Raw genomic sequence first — 23855 nt, forward strand, 5'->3', positions numbered from 1 at the left:
GTGATAGTAAAATGAAATGAGACTCCAATATGAAACTGTAGCCACTGCTTTAGCATTTATCACTTTGTTCCTCACTCTGTCTTGGTATTCTAGTGCTAATATCATTGTATTGATTCATGGAAGAAACTAAAAAGATTGTTTAATGACCTAAATTTTTTGTTGTATATGTTTATATGTGCATATTAGATACAGAGATCTCTCTGTGTATGCACATATACTTACATGCATCTATATGTATAAAATAAGAAGATGTAAATGGAAAACATAGGCACCATAAAAAATAGTTATAGTAACACATGGAGCCATGATAATATTATCAGTGAATATTCTTTAAAGATATGTAGGGGTAGAAGGCAGTAAAGATCTTTCAAAAAAGAAAAAATTACCTGTAGTCTCATAATCTACAAGTAATTATTTTTAATAATTTGTTTTAATTTTTAATAGTTTGTTTATATGCACAAATATATTTAAAAACTCCACTTGATTCATTTTATGCAGTTTTGTGCTCTTATTTTACCCAGCTTTATACTGAGAACATTTTCCCACATTAGAATTTTTTGAAAATATTTTTTGACAGCTGCATAACATTACATTGCATTAAGTAATTATAGCCATGTGTAGCCATGGACCTGAATGTATCATTTTAGGGTTTTTTTTTGTTGTTGTTGTTTGTTTGTTTGTTTTTGGTTAAAGAAACTATGTAGGAGTTCTGAAGTTCTGAGAAATAATGCCTATTATTAATGCCTAGAGGTGCCTCTTTCACAAAAAATCAGTTTTTTAAAAATTCAGCAATTATTCAGAGCTAATATGCAGTCATTGTTCTAGACTTGGAGTGTATAATGATTGATTTTTATTAAAAATCCCCTCCTTTATGGAACTTTCTAGTAATTTGTTCTGAATGATACTTAATAACATGAGAATAAAATAATGTTTTGGTAATTTTATGTACTTAGATGTGATTCGTTCTGAACACTGAATCATTCCACTTTTTCTGTATCCTATACCATTTTTCAGTTGGGATTATTTAGTAATAGCTATATACTTTTTGTTGGCTTGTATTTTCAAGCAACAGTTTACAAATTTTCATAAGTAAAATGCTGGTTTCCTTAGAATTGCAGGTAAAGAAAGGAAAGGAAATAATTGAAAAATTTTCTCAAAAAACCCCAAGACCTGGAGGAAATTTTAAATGATCCTTCTAATGTATCTCTTCATTATACAGTTGAAGAAACTGAATTCTCCTGATGTTAAGTGGCTTGTCCACTGTCACATAGCTAGTACTATATGACAGCTCAGCACTATATTATATGTAGTCCATATTGTTTTGAAATTCAAGAAATATTTGGGTTGTCTGTATACCCAGGCCATGAAGTACACAAAATTAAGATGATTCCGTAAGCTACAGAATCTGTTTTCTTTTTAAACATGAAGGTGATCAAATTGAATGAGATTATAGGCTATAAATAGGTTTGGTTGCTCAATGATTTAAAGTCTTATGGTCTTTTCCATTCTTGATTTCCTTAGTTTTATTTAGCACTATTTTTTTCTTACAGGTTTTTTTTTTTTTTTGAACGGGGGGTGTGTCTTGCTGATTCTGAGGCTGACCCCAAACTCCTACATTCAGGAGGTCCTTCTGCCTCATCCTCTCAAATAGCTGGGACTACAGGCATTCTACTAGGCCTGGTTTGTACCTTTTTGTTATTTTGGAAAATATGATTCAGAGCATCCTAAAATGTTGCTTTTATCTTTGCTCTCATTTCCCCTTCTTCAGCTGGTTTTTAGGTTAGTCGTTATAATCTTTTTGTTTCCATGGTTAGGCCACCAAAGTTTTTCTGTGATAGTTTATATAGCTTCTTGTTTATCATCCATAAAGAAATATTAAAAAGGCTTAATGACATCCCTGCAAAGAACAAATAGTCACCATAATTAGAATTATTTGGGATTTCTTCTATTTTCTACAGGAAAAACATAAAAATCACTTTTTATAGTTATTTTTAAATACTATAGAGATTACCAGATTACATATTTTTGTAACATTCTCTTTGTGGTATGTGCATTCTCACATTTGTTTTTCCTGTCATCAAAAAACACTTGTCAGTTTGGCAATTTCATTTGTTCATGCTTTAAAATTAATGTTCTAGGATTGTGAAATACAATGAAAAAGGACCTAAGAATACATAGAAAGCAAATTAGTATAATGAAAGGTTGGATTTGGAGTCAGATACTCTAGTTCTGTTTTGTTTTGCCACTGATTATAATATTGATCAGGTAACATTGATTTTTTAAAATATTTTTTATTTCTACATAATACATTTATTTTGTTTATTTACTTTTATGTGGTGCTGAGGGCCTCGCATGTGCTAGGTGAGTGCTCTACCGCTGAACCACAACCCCAGCCCCTAACAAATTGATTTTTATATATCAGCTTCTACATTTTTGTCTCAGTAAGATATTTTCTGACCTCTCCCTACAGTCCCACAAATTGAATTTCCATTGTATGCTGTCTTTAATGCATATACTTTCTCTTCAAAGCACTTTTTATAACTTGGATGTACGTATTTCTTTATTTGTTTAATATTATTTTTCTTACTGAATTACAATTCATGAGAGTTCATATGTGTTATTTATCACTACATGCCCTGTCATAGCTCATGATAGGCAGTCAATAAGTATTTGTTAAATAACTGAACTATATACTTACAACCTGACATAAATCCAATTTTTTATGCTTTCCAGGCATAAAACTACAACACATCTCTTTCGGAAGTCCTTTTTAAAGAAAATCAGGACAGTACAGTTTCCTATAACACAATACACCTCTTCTCTCTCTTCTCGCTGTCCATATATGTATATATGAACGATTTCCAGGCTTAAGAAATTGTGCTCTAACCCTTATTTCTCACTCCATTTAATAATAGAGTTTGGCATTATACTCTGAAGTTCTACCTTTGGGGCCATGTGTTTCATTTATGTCTAGCACAGTGCCTGGCATGTAGTAAATAGTCAATGTACACACAAAAACCTAAACAGACTTCAATTAGTCACTTATTTTTGAAGGAACATTATAAAAACTTGGCATGTTTTTATATATAACATTTTGAAAATGTATTGTTTTATTGAGAATGATCATTTATAAAATTATAAATATTGAGTTTAAGGAACTCAATATATTTATATTCAGTTGTTTATTCATGTTCTGGTCAAGATAAGACATTTACTTGTGATCTGGTCTACTTTTGAAAGACAAATATGTGAACATAATATCTTTCCAGTAAATCTTGCAACTATTTCTGTGACTACATATGTTAACACTTTTATAATTGGCTTCCAAATGACAAACACAGATGGCTGTAGTCTGAATTTTCAGCATGTTTTAGAATAAATGTTTTCTCAGTAATTTAAAGTGCATCATTTCAGTATCAGATGGTTATCTAATTGATTCAGATTTTTTTGCTTATCTGCTAGCTTGCCATTTTTCAAATTTAAAATAAAACTAAATAGTTATAAATAATTGAATACATGATACAATCTTATTCCTCTCACATTTTTATAAAACAGTAGTCTTACCAGAAAGCTATTATGGATATTATTTTTTATGAGAAACTTTTTGTTCTGTTTTGGTTTTCTTGGTGGAGGAGGGAGGTTATAGTGAGAAGGATTTTTTTTATGTTCTTATTCATTTATTAGCCATTTTTGTAGTTGGTCTATTTAATAGTTACAGTAATTCCAATCATATATTTCCTCTTTTTAAGGAACAAAGAAATTCACTTAGTCTCATTCTTTTATCTTTCACCTCTTAAGAGTGATTCAAGTAATTTGAAAATTGTTCATTTTAATTTTGAAACCATCGAACATTTTAATAAAGTAGAATTAGGTATGCCTTTTATATGATCTTGCTTAGTGTGGTGACTTTTCAATAAAAGATAAATTATCCTTTTAAAAAATTCAACATAGGGGCTGGGGATGTGGCTCAAGTGGTAGCGTGCTCGCCTGGCATGTATGCGGCCCGGGTTCAATCCTCAACACCACATACAAACAAAGATGTTGTGTCTGCTGATAACTAAAAAATAAATATTAAAATTCTCTCTCTCCATATCTCTCTCTCTCTCTCTCTCTCTCTCTCTCTCTCTCTCTCTCTTTTTGCCACAGTCCGGCTGCAGCAAACTAGCCGGGGGATGACGAACAACTTGTGTACGTTGATACAGCAGGAATGGGAGCCTTTTATTGTAGGACAGGAGCAGTATTTATACATTCCACCCAGCTTATCTAATTAACATAAACTAGATACAGCAGTCAACCAATCAGGAATCTCCACATTTAATGGCTCACTGGCATTATTTCACAAACCACTCCCTCTGGCAAAATGCCAGGCACCCATCCAGACTCGTTTACAGACTCTAACATCTTTTTAAAAAAATAGATAAAAAGTTCAACATATATTTATTTAATATTGCTCTAGGCTTTTAATATATAGAAGTAGGGAGGAAAAAAATCCTTGCCCTCATGGGGTTTACCTTCTGGTTAGTTTTTCTGAAAAAATAATATGACTCATATAATGAGTAGTATAGGCCTAGAACAGTATCTTTAATTATGTTGTAGAAGTGATTCATTCTAAATACTATAATGGAACTCTTTCTACTTTTTATTCCATATCTGTGTGCTTATTTTTTGCATTTAGTAACAGATATTAGTATTTTGGAGGGTTTTTTTTTTGTTATTTTGTTGTTGTTGTTTAAATCAAACTTTCCATTCTTTATTTATCTATCTTTCATTTTGTACTGATGGTTGAACCTGGGCCCTCTGTGCTTGCTAGGCAAGCACTCTACCACTGAGCCACATCCCCAGATCTAAGTCATTCTTTCTATAATGCAAAGTTAATAATTTTTTCCTTTGTTATATATTTGATATTTGAATAAATATTAGATATAAATTATTGATATAATCTAACACTTGGAATTTTAAGCAAAATCTTCATCTTTGCCTTGATAAATTTTGCTGACTAAATATATTCTGATGCAGAAACGTGATATTTCAAGAAGTTTCTGAAATTGAGTATAAATATTATAAATGTTATTATTAGTATTTATTTTTTGGCATTGCATTCTCTCAAAGGGATGTTTTTAAATAATGCTCCTGGATTTCTGATTCTATTTATAGATAAAGTATTTGCCAATATTCTAGTTAGTTTATTTTTAAGAATGATCTGCTATGCTCCAAGTAGTTCAAGTACATTTCAGCAGCTTAATAATGTGAAAATAGAGGCAACTGGTCTTGCACCTGTTCCTCAACACACTGGGTAGTTACTAAATAACTGGGAAAAATGTTAAATGTCATATATTTTTATTCTCTGTAAGTATAATCATGAGCTATTTCTGACTTATGAATTAAATATCTTTATTAAGGGAATAGAACTTGTTTATATGCTTTTCTTCATCTACAGCAGATAATTTAAGTATAAAATGTTATTTATAAATAATGTATTTGCCACATATTTTGATAGTAACATTAGCAAGATTGCTTTAATACTTTAGATAATAAGAAATTTATTTGCTGTCTTTGTAATTGGTCTGGTTAAGAGTTATGGTAATTCTAGGCATATATTTCCTCTTTCTAAAGCAGAAAGGAACTTACATGAGGTCTTCTTTTTTCTCCTCTTAAGAGTGTTCAGGAGCTCAAATTAAATTTAAGTCTTTGTCAGTAGTTGCTTTATATAAAAATCAGAATACTTACTGTATTTAAAAAAATACAGTAATAGCTTAGCAATATATCCTTTGCCTAGCACATACAAAGCTGTGGGTTTGATCCTCAGTACTACATAAAAATAAAATAAAGGGATTGTGTCCATCAAAAAAAATTCGAAAGAATAAATAAATAAAATGTAAGTGAGCAATAGGAAAAATACCTGTAATCTGAACTCCAAATGTAAACAAAAGTTGTTAAGGTTGTAGTTTTCCAGAATTTACCTATGCCTATGAATATAATGATGTTTAAATTCATACTGGATATAATCATTGAAAGCTATGAGCCTGAGACTTGCCTTATCTTTTAAAAAATGAAGTGTAATTTTCCTTTCATCAAAAGAAATAGATATGCTACAATACTACTTTATACCTGCTATTATATCACAAAGTCTTTAATAGCAATTGCTTGCATTGGCATTTTTAATATAAGTTCACCATAATTAGTTCTAGTGTTACCTGGTATATAATGTGTACTTCTGATTTTAGGTGGTAAGAAAATATTTTAGGTCTTAAAAAACTTTGAATAGTATAGTAAGAAAGTTTTTACCTTTTTCAGTTTTCTTTCTGCTTATGATAACGAAAATCTGTTTGATGCTTGTCTCTCTTTAACAGTCTTTTATTTTGTCCATTTTTTTCATAGCCTTCAGCAACCTCTTACTAAAATTTCAATAATAGATTTATCATTTCTTTTATTTTCAATTTATCTCTTAAAAAAATAACAAGTGATATTAACTTTCAATTTATGCCAGAGATTACATCTCCTTTTAAAATAAATTTAAAGAAAATACACTGTTTAAAATATGTTAAGTAAATGATAACATGTCGGCAACTAGGATTTGGTACAAATTCTGATGATGACAGACAAATGATAAAGGGTAGAAAACACTGCTGTTTAAAATTTTAAGTTACTTGTAAGGTTTTTCCCACTATAAATATGGTTGCATTGAGCATTTGTATAGCTAATAGGCTAATTATCTTTTTTGTATAAAAGATAATTATAAACAATATCTTTTGTATAAAGTAGTAGACCAGAACAAGTGTGTTTGGAGCTCCTTGTTTTTGTGTGTATTTTCATATAATCTTAAATCCAGAGATTATACTGTGAATGAGAGTCCCTCTATTCCCCTATTCTAGTTATAGAATAGTTTTTCCCCTAACTCAGCTAATTTCCTCTTCTTTAGACTTGACATGTTCATTTCTTACCCCTCAATATTTAATAAGTTCATTCACAAGTACCTAGTTTTACAACCTTTACAACCCGAATATTCAATCCAATAGTTATTCTGAAACTGTGAAGTCATCTATATTATTATCATGGTTTTAATTTGGTGATAGTTTGATCTTTTAAATAAAGTGATCCCAAAGAAAAATTATCATTGATATTAATGATACTTTTTTCCTGTAGCTTGCCCAGTTTCAACAAAGAAGAGCTCGATTGGATGGACAAAACCCTCATAAGAAGCCAAAAAAGAAGAAAACCTCAAGCAGTAAAAATGATGTTCATGGCTTGAATATTGATCAATCAAAGAGTGAGGAGATGTTCACAAATAGTTCTCAGGGTGTTGGATCAGCCGTGATGCCTGAATCCACAATAATGAGAACTCTAAACAATGAAGAAATGCTTAAGCATGAGGAGGTCTTTTCTATTGATGTAAGTATTCATCCAGATTTTAAAACATTCTACCTCTAACTAGAAAGTAGTGGCAGTGAAAAGTCATTAACATCCACCTGAGGGAAGCTTGACAAAGTCATTGACTTTTTAGCATCAAGAACTGATGATTCTTATAAAGAACTTGAACTTTTCTGATGGCATGTTAAGGATTTACTTTTATTTAAAAGAGTTACATGAATTAGAGGAATGGTGTCTTTCATGCTTTTGGCTTACAGATGACATCTACTATATATGTAAAAGTTCTTGGTACTTTTGTATTTATAACAATGCCTTGTTATAAACTTTACATGCATTATTATAAGTCATTATAATTCATAATGAAATGAAATTTTTAAAGATTTGGATAATTTTTACTAGTTTTTTAATAGTATTTTTTTGAATTTTCTATCGTTACTAACAGCAACGTCTTAGTAAAGCAGGATTTTTTTTTTTTTTTTTGTAAAGTATGATATTTAGCAGGGGAAAAATGTCATAATTGTAATCATGATTTACTTTTGTTGTAGCCGGAAAGTGAGATTTCAACCACAGCAGAAGATTATACTTCGGAGGTAAGACTAACATATCCCAATTAAAAATGTCATAGATAAAATTGATATTTTTTTTGAAATTATTGATTTTTTGTACTTTATTTCTTATAAATTTATATGCTTCTGTATATATTTAATATAATTTAAGGTAACATAATATAATATAAATGGATTGAAAAACTGAAAATAATATTTTACTGCTGTATCTTTTTCCAGTGGTTAGCTAAAGTCTTAACTGTTTGAATTGCTTAATTCTTAATTATATAGCAGCCCTATCTTGGTTTTTAGGAAAGTGAGTCTGCATTTCTAGGATCCATGACCATTTTAAGATAGCCATTTAACACAGTAAAAATTTTATAATTAGTATGATTTTTATAGTAATGCTTTTTACAAATGTTTGAATACTAGTGTGTGTATATATATGTATGTGTGTATATATATGTATGTGTGTGTATATATATATATATATATATATATATATATACACACATATATACACATTTATATATATAAATGTTTATTGGAATTAATGTTGCTGTAGTGTTGTGCGTGTGCATGGGCATTGAACTCAGGGCCTTGTACATGCTAGGAAAGCACTTTGTCACCAAGCTACATTCCCAGCCCTTTTTCAGTTTTACTTTAAGATAGATTCTCACTAAGTTGCCCAGGCTATCTTTGAACTTGTGATCCTCCTGTCTCAGCTTCCTGAGAAGATAGGATTAACGGTGTGCATCACCATGCCTGACAATGATGATTTTTATTTTAGGTGATAAACTATACAATAGGCATTGGTCTCTTAAGAAATACCTGCCTTCTTTATATGTTTGCAATAAGTATCACTTTGTTATCTTATTCTTTTTAGATATGATTGTCATTTCTTTGCTCCCAAGTTTAGAGTACATGGAAAATTATTCTTTACTCTGAATGTTTAAGCAACTTAGTATATTTCATAAGTCTGAATTTATTGTAGGCTTCTAATAGAAAAACTATGTCCTTTTTTTAAGAGAGAGAGAGAGAGAGAGAGAGAGAGAGAGAGAATGAGAATGAATATGAATCTTTTTTGTAGATGGACACAACACGATGCCTTTATTTTATTATTATTTTTTAATGTGGTGCTGAGAATCAAACCCAGGTCCTGCCCATGCTAGGCAAGCACTCTACCGCTGAGCCACAATCCCAGCTCAAAAAACTATGTTCTTAAATTAACATATTAGTTTTTATTTTTGTTGTTTGAGTGTGGGTGTGTGTTTGTTACTGGGGATTGAACCCAGGGTCGCTCTACCACTGAGCTACATTCCCAGCTGTTTTTATTTGAAACTTACTTGCTAAGTTGCTCAGGCTAGCCTTGTACTTGCAAACCAGAATTATCTCAACTTTTTCCATGGTGTGGTTCTCTGAGGACCTGCCTCTGAACATCTCCCAAGAAAATGCTTCAGCAGAGAAAAATCTTGAAAGTCATTCACAAAGACATTGTTAAAATTTGCCTTGAGCTTTTTTCTGAGCTGGCACAAAATAAAGAAAACTACAGGGAAAAAAATTTCAGAGGCATTCTCTTAAACTCTCTAAAACCTAGAAGCTCTGAGGACTCCCAATAACTACTGATGCCTTTCTGAGCTGCTTGACTATCATACCTCCCAGTCTGGAGGTGAGATCACTTTTCTGTCAAAAATGTCTGTTGCCTGAAGGAGACTCAGGTCTCATCACTGATGAGAGCAAAGATCAGATAGCAACTCTGCTTTTGTGGAGTGGAGAAACAGGGCTTTCAGTTTGTATATTGATGAGTATTATATGCTGTAGCTTGGGGAATTTGGTGGGAAGGCCTGCAACTAACTAAAGATGAGGATGAGAAGAATGAAATGGAGGAGAGTGAGGTGAAGTTTGAGAACTCTTCTGCAAACTTATGAAAAAAATCTTAGATAAGAAGTTGAGAATCTTAGTTATGAAGGTTGTGACAGTCCTACAGTAGGCTGTCTTCAACCTGCTGCATTGTGACTAGCACTCAGGGCTAAACAGCGAACTCAGAGCAGATCATAACAGTCCAGGCACTTCAAGACAACTCTACAATGGGCAACATGATGGCCAGAAAGTACTTGGAGATAGATCCTAACCAACTCATTGTGGGGCAATATAAATATGTTTAAACTGAATTAGAGGAGAACTAACAATGGGCAACATGATGGCCAGAAAGTACTTGGAGATAGATCCTAACCAACTCATTGTGGGGCATTATAAATATGTTTAAACTGAATTAGAGGAGAACTAACTGAATATTTGCTATAGAGGTATTAGATATAACTATTATACTGGATAAATAATTTATGTAATACTGATAACATGGTATTTGACATGATCTTTGATGATATTTACAAATATTCATTTTATTACACTGTTACTTCAAAATAGAAATTTTAGTGTGTACTAAAATTAGAATGTGTCATTTCTGAGTCATGAAAAACTAATTGAAATTTAGAAGTATTATAATTTGAAAATTATCACAAGTGACTTTATATCTAGAAGTAGTATTCTACATTCTTGTGGTTTTTCACCAATTACAATAATGTGTTAACAAAACTTGTTTTTTTGCCTTCCCTTTAGCTTTATTTCTCAGAGATTATTCTTAGAATAAAAGTAGAGGAATCAAACTGATTTTTTAAAAGTCTCTTAGTTAGGACCCTCTCCCCCTTTTATTTGGCAGTTGTGGGTATTGGGCCTTGCACATGCTAGACAGATGCTCTACAACTGGGCTACATCTTCAGTCCTAGGATTTTTACTTTTTAATGTGTCATGGCTCATACAGACTTAATCCTAACTCTAGACATTCTGACTAGTCTGTCCTACATATTTCAATGTTAACAATTTCATTCTCCTGGGTTCTATTAACATAGAATTGTGAAGGCTTAAGATATGGGCAGGAATGTGGGCAGGAATGAAGTTGGTTTTTGTATTCTTAGTGGTAAAAAGGCAATTAAATGATTAATTGATAAGAAATTAATTTCCCACTCCTTAAACCCTATATACATATTCTATCATCCTCCTTTCTCTTACTACAAAATATCTGTTCTACAGACAAGTGGTGATATGTTAAAGAAAGCCCCCACATCTGTCTGGATATGCATGACTAGCAATAGTACTATCCCCAGAGGAAAGTTTTTAGGGGAGTGTTCTTTACCTCTTTATTTCCCTTGGCTTGCTTACTAGCCTTTAATAAAATTTATACCAGTAAATGGTTTTATTTGAAAATAAATAAGGCTTAATTTTAAAAATATATTTAGCTAATTTTAAGGAAGCATTTTGTAAAAGAAGATCTAGTAACTTGAAGCTTTTAGTTTTCTTTCTGAAGACTAAATAGGAACTGCACTTAGAACTTCAGTTAACTTAAATGAAAGTGTCTTTTGCATTGTAAGAACTTAGATGTTTGAGGAATGATTGGCATTTGATATGCCTCTTAGATACTTCAGTTAAATATAATTACCATATTTGTTTTGCTATTAAGGCATTTTCCCTAGATGTAAAAGATACACAGTTAGTAGAAATATTATTGTTAGGTAAATAAAATTTGGTCTATCATAATATATCAGGAAATTGTTTTTATACAGGTAAATGATTGCTGTAATGTGGTGAAAACAGGAAAGCCTACCAATTTATTAATGGTACAGTATATAAAACTACTCATGATACTAATATTTTTTATTATTTAAAACCATTTGACTTACTAACCAAGCTTTCTCCTGTATGTAATTCTTTCTGTATGTGATTTCTAAAAGTTACTAGATCTTCTTTACTGCTTAACAAAACAAAGTTACCTCATTTTTATTATAACATGGAATTGGAACAAAATTTGCAGATATGCTGTTTAGGGGTAATGTCACATTAATAGCAAACCAGATTACCATAGAAGTGAACTTCAAAGTGAAGAGTGATGTTTTAAAGTGGATTTTGCTATGGAATTCAATATTTGAATTCCTCTCTCAGGAATGTTGCTAGTACTGAATTATTAAAAATATTGGATTAATTTAGGAAGAAGAATTTGGTGTCATTGATTCTTATTCTGAACAAGGCGCACACTATAGTGAGACTCACCTAGAGTTGATAGAAAACGATTTAGTTGGAAAACCTGTAAGAATTCCACTGATGTGTTTTGAATCTCATATTTTTTAAAAAGTTGCTTGTAACAATGATAACCAGTTTTATGTAAAATATAAGCCTAGAATGTAATTATTTTCACTGATTTCCTTTAGTTACAAGAATTTGAAGCAGCAGTTAAACAAAGAGATAGTATTATCACACAGCTCACCGCCAATTTACAACAGGCAAGAAGGGAAAGGGACGAAACGGTGACAAAATTTTTAGAGTTGACGGAGCAAAGTCAAAAATTGCAGATTCAATTCCAACAAGTAAGTATTACAAGTAGAACAAGACTTACTCGATTTTTATAATGAATTTTTAAATTTTTTCACTTTCTAGGACAAATCTGTTATAAAGCCATTTGTTTATTCGTACTGGAAAAACTAGTGAATAAGTGTTATGTTAATCAAGAATTTAATTTATACTTCTTGGGTAGTTTCTTGCTGTTGTTTTCTTTGTACTTCTTCCCTGTCTCTATTTAAAAATTCTACAAAGTCTTATCAGGTGTATTTTTGCAGAAATTTAACCTGCAGTTACACCCTACTTTTTCCAACCCTGGTATGGTTTTATGTTAATTAGGTTCTCAATTATAACTAGACTGACAACTGGATATATTCCATTTATCTTTAGTTGGAACTATAATCTAATTGCGTTAAACAAAAGGGAGGAATTTAAGGTAAGAATACAGGCTTGTTTATAGAACTTAAGGGCAGAAATACAATCAGAACTCTGAGAGAAATTGGAACTAGAGTTTGAAAAGTCATCAAGAATCCAGGAAGAACTTTCAGTCCGCATTTTTCTCTGCCTGTCTGCCTGTCTTATTTCTCCTATCTTCTCAGCTTTATAATGTGAAAGGTAAATTCTTTGGCTCATTACCCAAAGTGCACATGACCTATCAGCATGTTGACAGCATGGAAACTTGTTGACTGAGATAGTAAGCCGATGAAGTGAGCATAGTTTCCAGAGAACCCCTGTGGGCTGAGGGTACAATAAAGTGTCACTTCAAAATTTAATATTTTGAGATTTCTTTCTATTTTCAAGTTACAGGCTAGTGAAACTCTACGAAACAGCACTCACAGTAACACAGCTGCAGATTTACTGCAAGCCAAACAACAGATTCTCACTCATCAACAACAGCTTGAAGAACAAGACCATCTATTAGAAGATTATCAAAAAAAGAAAGAAGACTTCAAAATGCAAATTAATTTCTTACAGGAGAAAATTAAAGTATATGAAATGGTATGTGTGTCTTAAGGAAGTCAACCTACTTGTAGCAGCTTTGTAATTAACGTTAAAGTTTTTAATGGAGGTGTTTATCTTTTTTTATGCATATGCACCCAAAATTTCATAATTGAGACAAACTCTTTGAGTATATAAAATAATATATTTCAAAAACATTGAGAATTTCGTAGTAATAGTTTTAAAGATGATACTACTCATTACTCTGCTCCTTAAAAGTGATCTGCCTATGTTAAACTAAAGTCTCAGGAGAATCTATTTTTATGACTAGGATTTTTATCCTTTTTCCTCCAACTAAATGTATTTCTTCTTATTTTAGCCATGATTATAAAATTCTGAAAAAGAAAATTTGTAAATTTAAACTAGAAAAAATTGTGGTTGATTCTTTTTATTCACTTGAGTTATATTCCAGTTTGGGGGAATTATTTAGTCAATAAGTGCTCCTGGTAGGAAATGTATCACATGGATTGTAATCTTTAATCTTAAAAGCAATTCATGCTAGTAGATTCCATTTTTTTGTTTGTTTTTTTGAGAAGTTGAAGTTCAGATGTGATTTGCCTGAAGCTTCCCCATTAACAGGTGCCAGAGTTGAAATTCTGAGCTCCTTGCACTACACTGCACTCTGATCCTTGCCATCTCTGTCCTCTTTTTTGCTCTGTGAGAGCTGAAACAAGGCAGTGTGATCACCGTGTTTGAATGTAGCTGAACAGCATTTTACAGTAACTCAAATTTCTTTCCATCACTCTGTGTGTGTCTTCAAATGTCTATGAAAGCACCATTGGTATGGATTTGTGGGTTTAAAATAAATTTGAGCAAGTAGGCAAATACAGAATCTGGGAACAATGAAGATGGAGAATACATATAATACAGCATATTTTATAAACCAGAAGATTCTACAGGAAGTTGAGAAATTACCAAGACAAGAATATTGTTTGGATAACAAAAGCCTTAACTAGCACTTATTAAGTACTTACTCTATAACAGGCAGTATTCAAAGCCTCTTACACATATTAATGCATTGAATCATCACTACAACCCCATGAGATAAGGGTACCTTTATCATTTACAAATGATGGTACCAAGACAATGCAAGATGAAGGAAATAATCCAGGTGCAGAAGTGATGTATTGATAGAGCCATATTTCAAAGCTCAGTTATCTGACTCCAGAGACTCCTCTTTGAAAAATAGGAAATGTACAAATTAAAATTATGAGAAGGGCATGCTTTTCAATTAAGGTAATTTAAAGATTATGCAAGTGTTTACAGAATACCTATTCTGTAGTAACCCTTGCAAAAGATATATGACGGACCTTAAGATGTCCCCTTTCTTCACTGAACCCATGGAGAGGTGCGGCATGTACACAAGTTACCACAAAATAAAAAGTAAGTGCAGGTAACAAGTGTTATGAATGTTTTGACGAGGTCTGAATTATGAGGAAAAGATTCAGGGTAGACATCAGCAGGGAAGTAATATTTGAGATAGATCTATAAATTGGAATAATGTGTTATTTATATTTTGTTTACCCATAAATTGGTATAATATATGGAACAGCTATTCAATACCTATTTGGTAATCAAGAGAATTGTTTATGAATTCATGACAAATAGAGATAGGCAGGATATTCTTTGTGGGGTATGGAGTGGGCATAAAGACCCAGGCTGAAATGTTGAAAATGTATAGGGAGCAAAAAGTAATTTACTTAGAAAGCAATAGGCTTTGGAATTGTCTTTCTGGAGGGTAAGAGTAGAAAGACAATCGAGGCCTAAGTTGAAAGTGCCTGGATCTAGGATTTTATTATTTCTTATTGTCACTAGGCAGTATAATTTCAGATAATCTAAAATTTATGTAATTCATTTTAGTAATGAAAATAAACTGTTTACTTGAATGTTAGCAATAATACTTTTATTGTTTTATTATTATATTTTAATTTCTCAGTTTTCAAAAAATTTAATCCCTTTGAGAAGTAGTTCTGTCAGAGCACCTGAAGTAACTATATTGATAGTCAAAGGCTCATTATCCTAATCCTCCAAACCTCCTGTGTTATAGTAGTCACAAACAGGAAGTATATTATTCCCCACTCTTTCAGGTGTAGTTCTAAAAATAGAGGTTTCCTTGACTGAAGGGCTCTCAGTTTTGTAACATAGAACAAGTGATTTAAAACCATGTAATTTGAAAAAAGCTAAACAAAGAAAACTGTGAATTTGTGGTGTTTAATAGTTGAATGAAGAATTATGGTTATCATATTAGGTGTTGGACAGTGTTGAATTAAGTTATTTTCTTTTATGAGGAGTGTTCCTTTCATCTTATAGAAAATCAGGAAATAAAATTATAACAGATTTTTATATCAATGTTAACATTTTTCAAAACTAGTTATTAACAGTTTAGCTAAAATTGACCATCATGAACTGATTTTACTTTTTTTAAATTTTTTTTAGTTGTAGATGAACAAGATATCTTTATGTATTCATTTATTTTTATGTGGTGCTGAGAATTGAACCCAGTGCCTCATGTGTGTGAGGCAAACACTCTACCTCTGAGACCCAGCCCCAGTCCTGATTTTACATTTTATATAGGTTCCAAATGATTTATAAATTTCTTTCTAGTATATGAATATATTTGTATAAAGCTCAGTAAAAATAAAATACCTTAATTATTTTATTTTAACCTCAAACACGTTCTGGGAGGTAGAGGAAATTTATCTTTATTGTACAGATAGAAATACCAGGATTAATAGATTACACTAATTTACTAATGTTGCATTCTAGTGTAGAAATTAAGAAGGCTCAGCACTTGGTAATAACATATGATGTAATTGGAAAAGGAATATGTGACACTCGGACAACAGCTCATAGTCTCACTCAAGAGGCTGCACAAGATAACCTTGGTTTATGTAGTGCAAAATTTGGCCTTTATTTGTTAGGCTCAGAAGTCATATTTTTTTTTCTTGAGCTATATCAGAGGTGAATTAGTTCAAGAGGTTAATGTTTAAGTCTAAATATAAGACTGTGAATTTACAATGAGAAATAATTATCACAAACTTCAGATTTTAAGCTCATTGGATTTTATATTCTTTCTATGGACAGATGAATTTTAAAAGCCAGGTAATAATTTAAAAAGTTGTTTATTAAGTATTAGATGAAAGGGTGTTGGAGGAATCAGATGTTCAGTGGCATGAGGTTGAGATAACCTGTTACATCCATCTCAGAGTAGTAATGTTCATGTCTGTAGACTAAACTTCTTAAATGCTCCTTGCTGTAACTCCCAACATTGTTTTCTGCATTCAGTATGGTTTTTCGAGAGGGATCAGACTTCTAAAAGGTTGATGGTGCGTTGGTCTTCTTCCAAGAACTATACTCAATTGATCAATGCCTACATTTTCTTAGTACATTTATTCAAGGGGCCTAAAAGTCCTGTTTGGCAAGGACTCGTGTCTCCTTAAGATAACTTTACTTCCTTACCTATATTTTCATCAGTTATATGGATTTCACTTATTTCCTTGGCTTTGGGACTATAGCTCTTAACTGTTTAATGAATATGCGTTAATATGTCTTGTCTTAGCCTAATCTCCAGTTCCAAAGATAGGAACTGGGGAAAATTATCTGATGGTCTTTTATCTTTCTGTGTGAACTGTGGGTCTAAGCCCAAGTTGGTATGCTGTAAATATACAGTAGTGGTCTTAGGTGTCACTTATTGTTCAGTCACTTAAGCATTGCATATCCCTAAATTTCTGACTCACTTAAAACCCCAGGAATAAAGTTAAGGAAGACTTTAAGGAATCCACTTTAGTTCTTGTTGTTGTTCTCATTTTATAGCACTTGTCCATGAAATACCTTCAAATCACTAGAATCCAGGGGAGGACCGGTATTTATTTATTTATTTTGTTTCTTATGGGAATCCAGGGGAGGACCGGTTTTTATATTTTTGTGTCTTCTGAGAGTGTCTAGATAGTATGTAGTACTATAACTAGCCATCAGAAATACTTATATTTAGAATATTGACCAGTTAATAAGAAAAATGAAAATGTGATAGTTTATATAGATATTTTAGTCAGACTGGTTTTTGTTTTGTTTTGCTTTTTTGGTGGTGCTAGAAATCAAACCCAAGGCCTCACACATGCTAGGCAAATTAGATTGCATTTTTAAATTTAAATATTTAATCACAGCACAGTGTAAGAGAAATTTCTTCCCAAGAAGGGTAAAACTGTTATATTGTTTGCTCATATGTACTGAGTCCTAGGTCTCCTTGTACTGGGAAAAATGGGGGGGGGCAGGCCCAACAGTTGCTTTTTATAGAATTTTATAAAAAGGAGACACCCATAAGAAGTTGCCAGAAGCTAAAAATGTCATTCTTATATTTTCATTTTCTTTTCTTTCTAAAGGAACAAGATGAAGTAGAAAAGTCAAATAAAAAAGAATTACAAGAAAAGGAGGCGATCATCCAGGCATTAAATATAAGAATAACAGAAGAAGAAAAAAAGAATCTTGAGCTAAAGGATCAAGTTACAGCCACTGAAAAATTAATGAGAGAATTACAAGAACAAATTGCAAGTATGAAATTAGAGCTGGCTAATTCTAAGCAAAAAGAAAGACAATGTTCTGAAGAAATAAAACAATTAATGGGTACAGTTGAAGACCTTCAGAAAACACATCATTACACAGATAGCCAGTTTGAATCTGATGTGGTACAGAAAATGGTGGAACAAGAAATGCAGAAAAGATTAGAACAACTCCGAGCAGAGATGGATGAAATGTATGGGCAACAGATAGTACAGATGAAACAAGAGTTAATAAAGCAACACATGTCACAGATAGAGGAACTTAAAGCACAACATAAGGAAGAAATTGAGAGTGTTTTAAAATCACATTTAAATATTACAATTAATGAAGATCAAATAAAGTTAATGAACGTGGCAATAAATGAACTGAATATGAAATTACAAGATACTAATGCGCAAAAGGAAAAACTCCAAGAAGAACTAGGAATAGTTTCAGGAGAAAAATCTACTCTGCAGAGACAACTTGATGACCTTTTTGAAGAATTGAACTTTTTAAGGGACCAAATTCAGAGAGCTAGAATGATAATAGCTGAACAAGAAAGTCAACTGAATGAAGCACGTAAGTCCCTAAGTACAGTGGAAACTTTAAAAGCTGAGATTGTTCTGGCATCTGAATCTAGGAAAGAACTAGAGTTAAAACATGAAGCAAAAGTTACAAATTACAAGATAAAACTTGAAATGTTGGAAAAAGAAAAAAATGCTGTATTAGACAGAATGGCTGAATCACAAGAAGCTGAATTAGAGAGGCTGAGAACACAGCTCCTATTTAGTCATGAAGAAGAACTTTCGAAACTAAAAGATGATTTAGAATTTGAACATCGAATAAATATTGAAAAACTTGAAGATAGCTTAGGCATTCACTATAAACAGCAGATAGATGGCTTACAAAATTTAATGAGTCAAAAGATGGAAACAATGCAATTTGAAAAAGATAATTTGATAACTAAGCAGAATCAGTTGGTTTTGGAAATTTCAAAACTAAAAGATTTACAGAAGTCCATCATGGATTCAAAATCAGAAGAAATGACCCTTCAGATGCATGAACTCCAAGAGGAAATCGAAATATTAAGACAAGAAAAAAAAGAAAAAGGTACGCTTGAACAAGAAGTTCAGGAATTACAACTTAAAATTGAATTATTGGAGAAACAAATAAAGGAAAAAGAGGATGACCTTAAAGAAAAGTTTTCACAACTTGAAGCAGAAAATAACATTCTTCAAAATGAGAAAAAAGCTTTTGAGGACATGTTGAAAATTTATGTTCCTGCTGAACAAGAAGAAAAATTGATTTTCATTGACTCCAGCAAGTCCATATCCAAAGATTGCAGCTGGCAAAAAGAAATGAAAATGCTTACAAAAGAGAATGAGGCCCTCAAGCAACAGTGTATTCAGCTAAATGAAGAAATTGAAAATCAAAGAAGTACATTTTCATTTGCTGAAAAAAATTTTGAAGCTAACTATCAAGAGTTACAGGAGGAGTATACTTGCCTTCTCAAGGTAAAAGATGATTTAGAAGACAGTAAAAACAAACAAGAATTAGAGTATAAAAGTAAACTTAAAGCACTTAATGAAGAGCTTCATTTACAAAGAATAAATCCAGCTACAATCAAAGTGAAAAGTGCCATGCTTGATACTGACAAAGCTTTTGTCGCAGAGGCATTAGAAATCTGTGAAGTTGTTGAGAAAGATACAACAGAACTTATGGAAAAACTTGAGGTAACCAAGCGAGAAAAGCTAGAATTGTCAGAGAAACTGTCTGATCTCTTTGAACAATTAAAACAGAAACATGGTGAGGTTAATTTTCTCAGTGAAGAAGTCAAATCTTTAAAGCAAGAAAAAGAGAAAATTCTATTGAGATGTCAAGAGCTAGAACTCCTAATTAACCATCATAGAGCAGAAAATATAAACATGTGTGATGTTCATTTAAGTCCTTTACAAGATGGAATAGTAACTATTATAAACAAGGATTCTCAAGGATCATTATCTAATGTAGGTGAAGATTTTGGAGAAGAATCAAAAACAGTAGTGGAAGAGAAAATTTCTTTTGAAAATGTGGCTATTAGAAGAGAAAGCAAGCAAGAACAGTTATTTTCACCATCAGTAACAAATGAGTCCTCACCTGGGACAGATCAATCAAGTGAAAACGATAAACTCCATCAGGAACTTTATGTACTTAAATCAGAACAGGTATGTTTACTTATTTACATATGGTATAGCACAGTGAAAATGTACATTTCATGCTAAAAAGAGTTTTCACCTTCTTAAAACAAATTTATAAAAGAAAATGAAAGTGAATTATGTAATTCTCATTTGGATCTATCATTTATCATTTAATTTTTCTATTTTTTTCTTAAACTGTTTTTCTTTTAGCTAATCTATTATGTATTCTGCTCAGAAATTAAAGCAATATTTTCTTTGTAAAGACAATAGTTTAAATAATATTGTTTAGAATCTCAACTTTACAAAAGTTATTGATTTTATAACTTAGTATTTTGTAGCAATTTCAAAGACTTTTAGAGTTTTTATTTCATACTGGTCTTTTTCAAGGTTTCACAATTGTAAACAAACTCTTTTGAGTGTTTTAGAACCTTATGCAGTTGTTCAATAGTTATAAATTCTTTTTCCTTTGTGCAAGAAAAACACTTAAGCCCTAGAGTTTTTTGAGTCTTATACCTGAGGAGGAAAAAAATAGTATTAATTCTCTGTACAGCTAAAGAAATAAAACACATAAAATAATAGGTTATTTCCTTTTATGTCAGCTATTCATATTAGAAATAACAGAAAAGTCTGATGTGTATCTTCAGTATGATAATGCTAAATAAACTTTTTATAATTAAAAACATCTTTTAGCTGTAGATGGACATTTTACCTTTATTTTATTTTTTTATAATATGGTGCTGAGGATTTAACCCAGTGCTTCACACATGCTAGTCAAGCTCTCTACCACTGAGCCACAACTGTAGGCTGCTAAATAAACTTATGTGTTTCTAAAACTCAGGTAATAAATATCTTTTGCAGATATAAGAGTTTAGTGTTGAAAGAGAGAAGAAGTTAAGGAGTATATATTTCAGTGAGGAAGACAGGTAATAAATGAGAAAATAAGACAGAAATATTGTTAACAGTCTATGAAGAAATAAAACACGGTATCATGATAAAATAAAACAGGGAAGCTCACAAAAAAAATTGAGAATGATGGGTGGGGGTGGGTGGTGGTCTGGAGATTGGAGGAATTAACACTTGAACTGAGATTCAAATGAGAGGGAAGAGGCTGCATTATGGAAATTAGAGCAGTTGTACCATGAGTAAATTTGAGGAACTGAATTGAAGGCCTATGTAGTTGAGTTTGGAAAGAGTTTGAAGAAGGAAGAAACTCAATCATAGGGAGCCTTACAGACTTTGTAAGTTTAGATTTTTATCCCTAAGTACAATAGGAAGTCATCGGAAAGTTTTCTGTTTTTATTTCTAATGACATGTTCATGTTGATGATCTTATAAAATGTGGTCATACTTTACGTTTTTAATAACTTGAATAGACCCAAGAAATTCAAATTGCTTAACTACTATTGCTATGTTAAATATTGCAAATTGTTTTTAAAACTATAAATGGTGGTAATTACTCCTAAAAAATGTCAGACATAATTTAAATTTTATTAAAAAGCATTATTCGAAGAAGACCTGAATTTGAAGCACATTTGTCAAATTGGTGAAATTTTCTTAATAGGAATTTTGTTTCTGTATTGAAGATACTTGCAATGGTATTTAGATATTCTCTCCTTGAAATTAACTAAACAAAGTGAAGAAAAGCAAGTCTGTAAATTGCTCCCATTTATCATTATTAAAATAAACCCCATCATTGATACAGAGGGGGGAGTAAGGTATTTATGCAGGTGGAGGGAAGCTCACAGAAGAAATTGAGCGGTGACTTACATAGTGATACTGTTTACTTGTCTGAAATACTGCAGAGGCAACAAAATACTCCTACTCTCAGTATTAAACTTAGTAATTAGAGCAGATATATCTCACTGAAACCAAAATAAATGTGGCTGTTAAAAATTTTTAACTGGCCAGCTGCAGTGGCAAACGCCTATAATCCCAGCTGAGGGAGGCTGAGGCAGGAAGCTAGTGAGTTCAAAGCCATCCTCAGCAACAGTGCGGCAGTAAGCAACTCAGTGAGACCCTCTCTCTAAATAAAATACAAAATAAGGATGAGATGTGGTTCAGTGGTCGAGTGCCCTGAGTTCAATCCCCAGTACCAAAAAAGAAAAAGAAAAAAATAATTTTTTAACTGAAAAGAAAGAAATGAATAGTTTTGGAGTATAATTCCATATTATCAAAGAGTCTTTTCAACATTGGGGTGCAAGAAATAAGGAGTGGCAGGAACATTATAGATATTGGCTAGTTATTGATGCTGAGAGAAGCCATAAATTCAAGTGTGTGTGTTTAAAATTGGAGGTAATTATTGGTATTGGAAGAGATACTGAGCTTAGAAACATCTACTGGAACTTAGAAACCTCAAGAGAAACCATAATATCAGTTCTGTGAGTGAAGAGACACTACTATATAGGCTATATAGACAGCTACTATATCCCTAGTACCTAGAATAATGTTTTGCACATGATCAGCAGTTAATAATGTTTTACAAATGGATGAATGAGGGGTGAATAGGGGAAATAAACAAAGCCGCTTTATCAAGAATCAGCTGTGAATCAGGATAGGCCTTCATGTTAGAATGAAAATCAGAATAGCTTTTGTCGCTTGCTATTTAGCATCGTTCTATAAGCCCTAACCATTCCAAAGATAAAAAGATACATGGCATAAATAGAAGTAGATAATTCACAGGTGTAATTAAGAAATTGAGAAAAATAATCTAAGCAAAGAAACCAAAAAACCTAATGTAAAATAAATGTCAAAATTAGCCAAAAATGTGTAAGACCAATATAAATAAAATTAGAATACAATCAATTTAATAAATGAGATATTGAAATGAGTTAAGTATTAAACAGCATAGAAAAGTGTCAAGAATATCTACATTCAAAGGAAGTAGAAGGAAGGAAATAAAGAGCAAAAATAAGAGAACTTGTAATAAACAAGTGGGAAAATTTTTCAAGAACTTTGGAGGTTTATTATTTGAAAAGATTATTTACAGGTATTAGATCTCCGAAAATATGACCAAGGGGGGAAAAACACAAGCAAAATCAAGAATGAAATAAGGACATAAGTACAGGTACCACAAGAAATTTTAAAAGTCATAAAAAATGCTACAAATAATCTCTGCCAATAGATTTGAAAATATAAGCAAACTCTAGATGGTGTTCTGGAAGAATATAAACTACCAGAACTAATGGAAATAGAAATGAATAAGTTCAAATAACCATTAAATAGAAATGAATAAGTCAGTAATCATTAAAGAGTTGAAGTAGTGGTCAGAAGTTTTCCCTTTTGCCTCATCTCAAACCAAAATGCTAGACTTAAGACCATTTTACAAGTAATTGTTATTAACTCTCCAAGAACAAAAGTGTAATTGTCCACTAAAGTAGGATTAAAGAGAGAATGGAAAAACAAAGGAAAGAAGAAAAACTGAAGAAAGAAAAACCACCCAGTTCACCTTAGAAGGCCAATATTAATATGAAGTCCTGATAGGAATTGTAAAGAAAATAAAATTGTAGAGTAATCTAACTTGTAAGTGTAGTTGCAGAAATTCCAAATAAAATATTAGCAAGTTATACCAAGAGTGGACAAATAGTTAAACATTTGAAAAAAAAATCTGTGACTGTAATCTCTACATTTTTATGTAGCAAGACAAAATCCATGATTATTTTAGTGCATCTCAGAAAAAAATACATAAAAAAATTGACAACCCATTTATAAGTTAAAAAAAAAAGCTTTAGGAAATCAGGAATAGCACGGAAATTTTCTAGTCATGATGCTGATTTTCATCAAAATGTTGACAGATTATATTTCTGATGGTGAAGTTTAGAAGCATTTCCATTAGAATCAAGTAT

General features: G+C 31.7%; 1 protein-coding gene across 1 annotated transcript in view; it reads left to right on the top strand.

Annotated features, from left to right (window-relative positions):
- Positions 1-23855, top strand: part of LOC143388008 (A-kinase anchor protein 9-like) — a 72604-nt gene that overhangs the window by 13030 nt on the left and 35719 nt on the right. Inside the window, 6 exon segments of the mRNA XM_077108296.1 lie at positions 7144-7389; positions 7914-7958; positions 11534-11587; positions 12176-12331; positions 13104-13301; positions 17681-20041. Of these exon segments, the coding sequence (XP_076964411.1) occupies positions 7144-7389; positions 7914-7958; positions 11534-11587; positions 12176-12331; positions 13104-13301; positions 17681-20041 (3060 nt within the window).

This window comes from Callospermophilus lateralis, unplaced genomic scaffold (genome assembly GCF_048772815.1).
Source record: "Callospermophilus lateralis isolate mCalLat2 unplaced genomic scaffold, mCalLat2.hap1 Scaffold_413, whole genome shotgun sequence".
NCBI lineage: Eukaryota > Metazoa > Chordata > Mammalia > Rodentia > Sciuridae > Callospermophilus > Callospermophilus lateralis.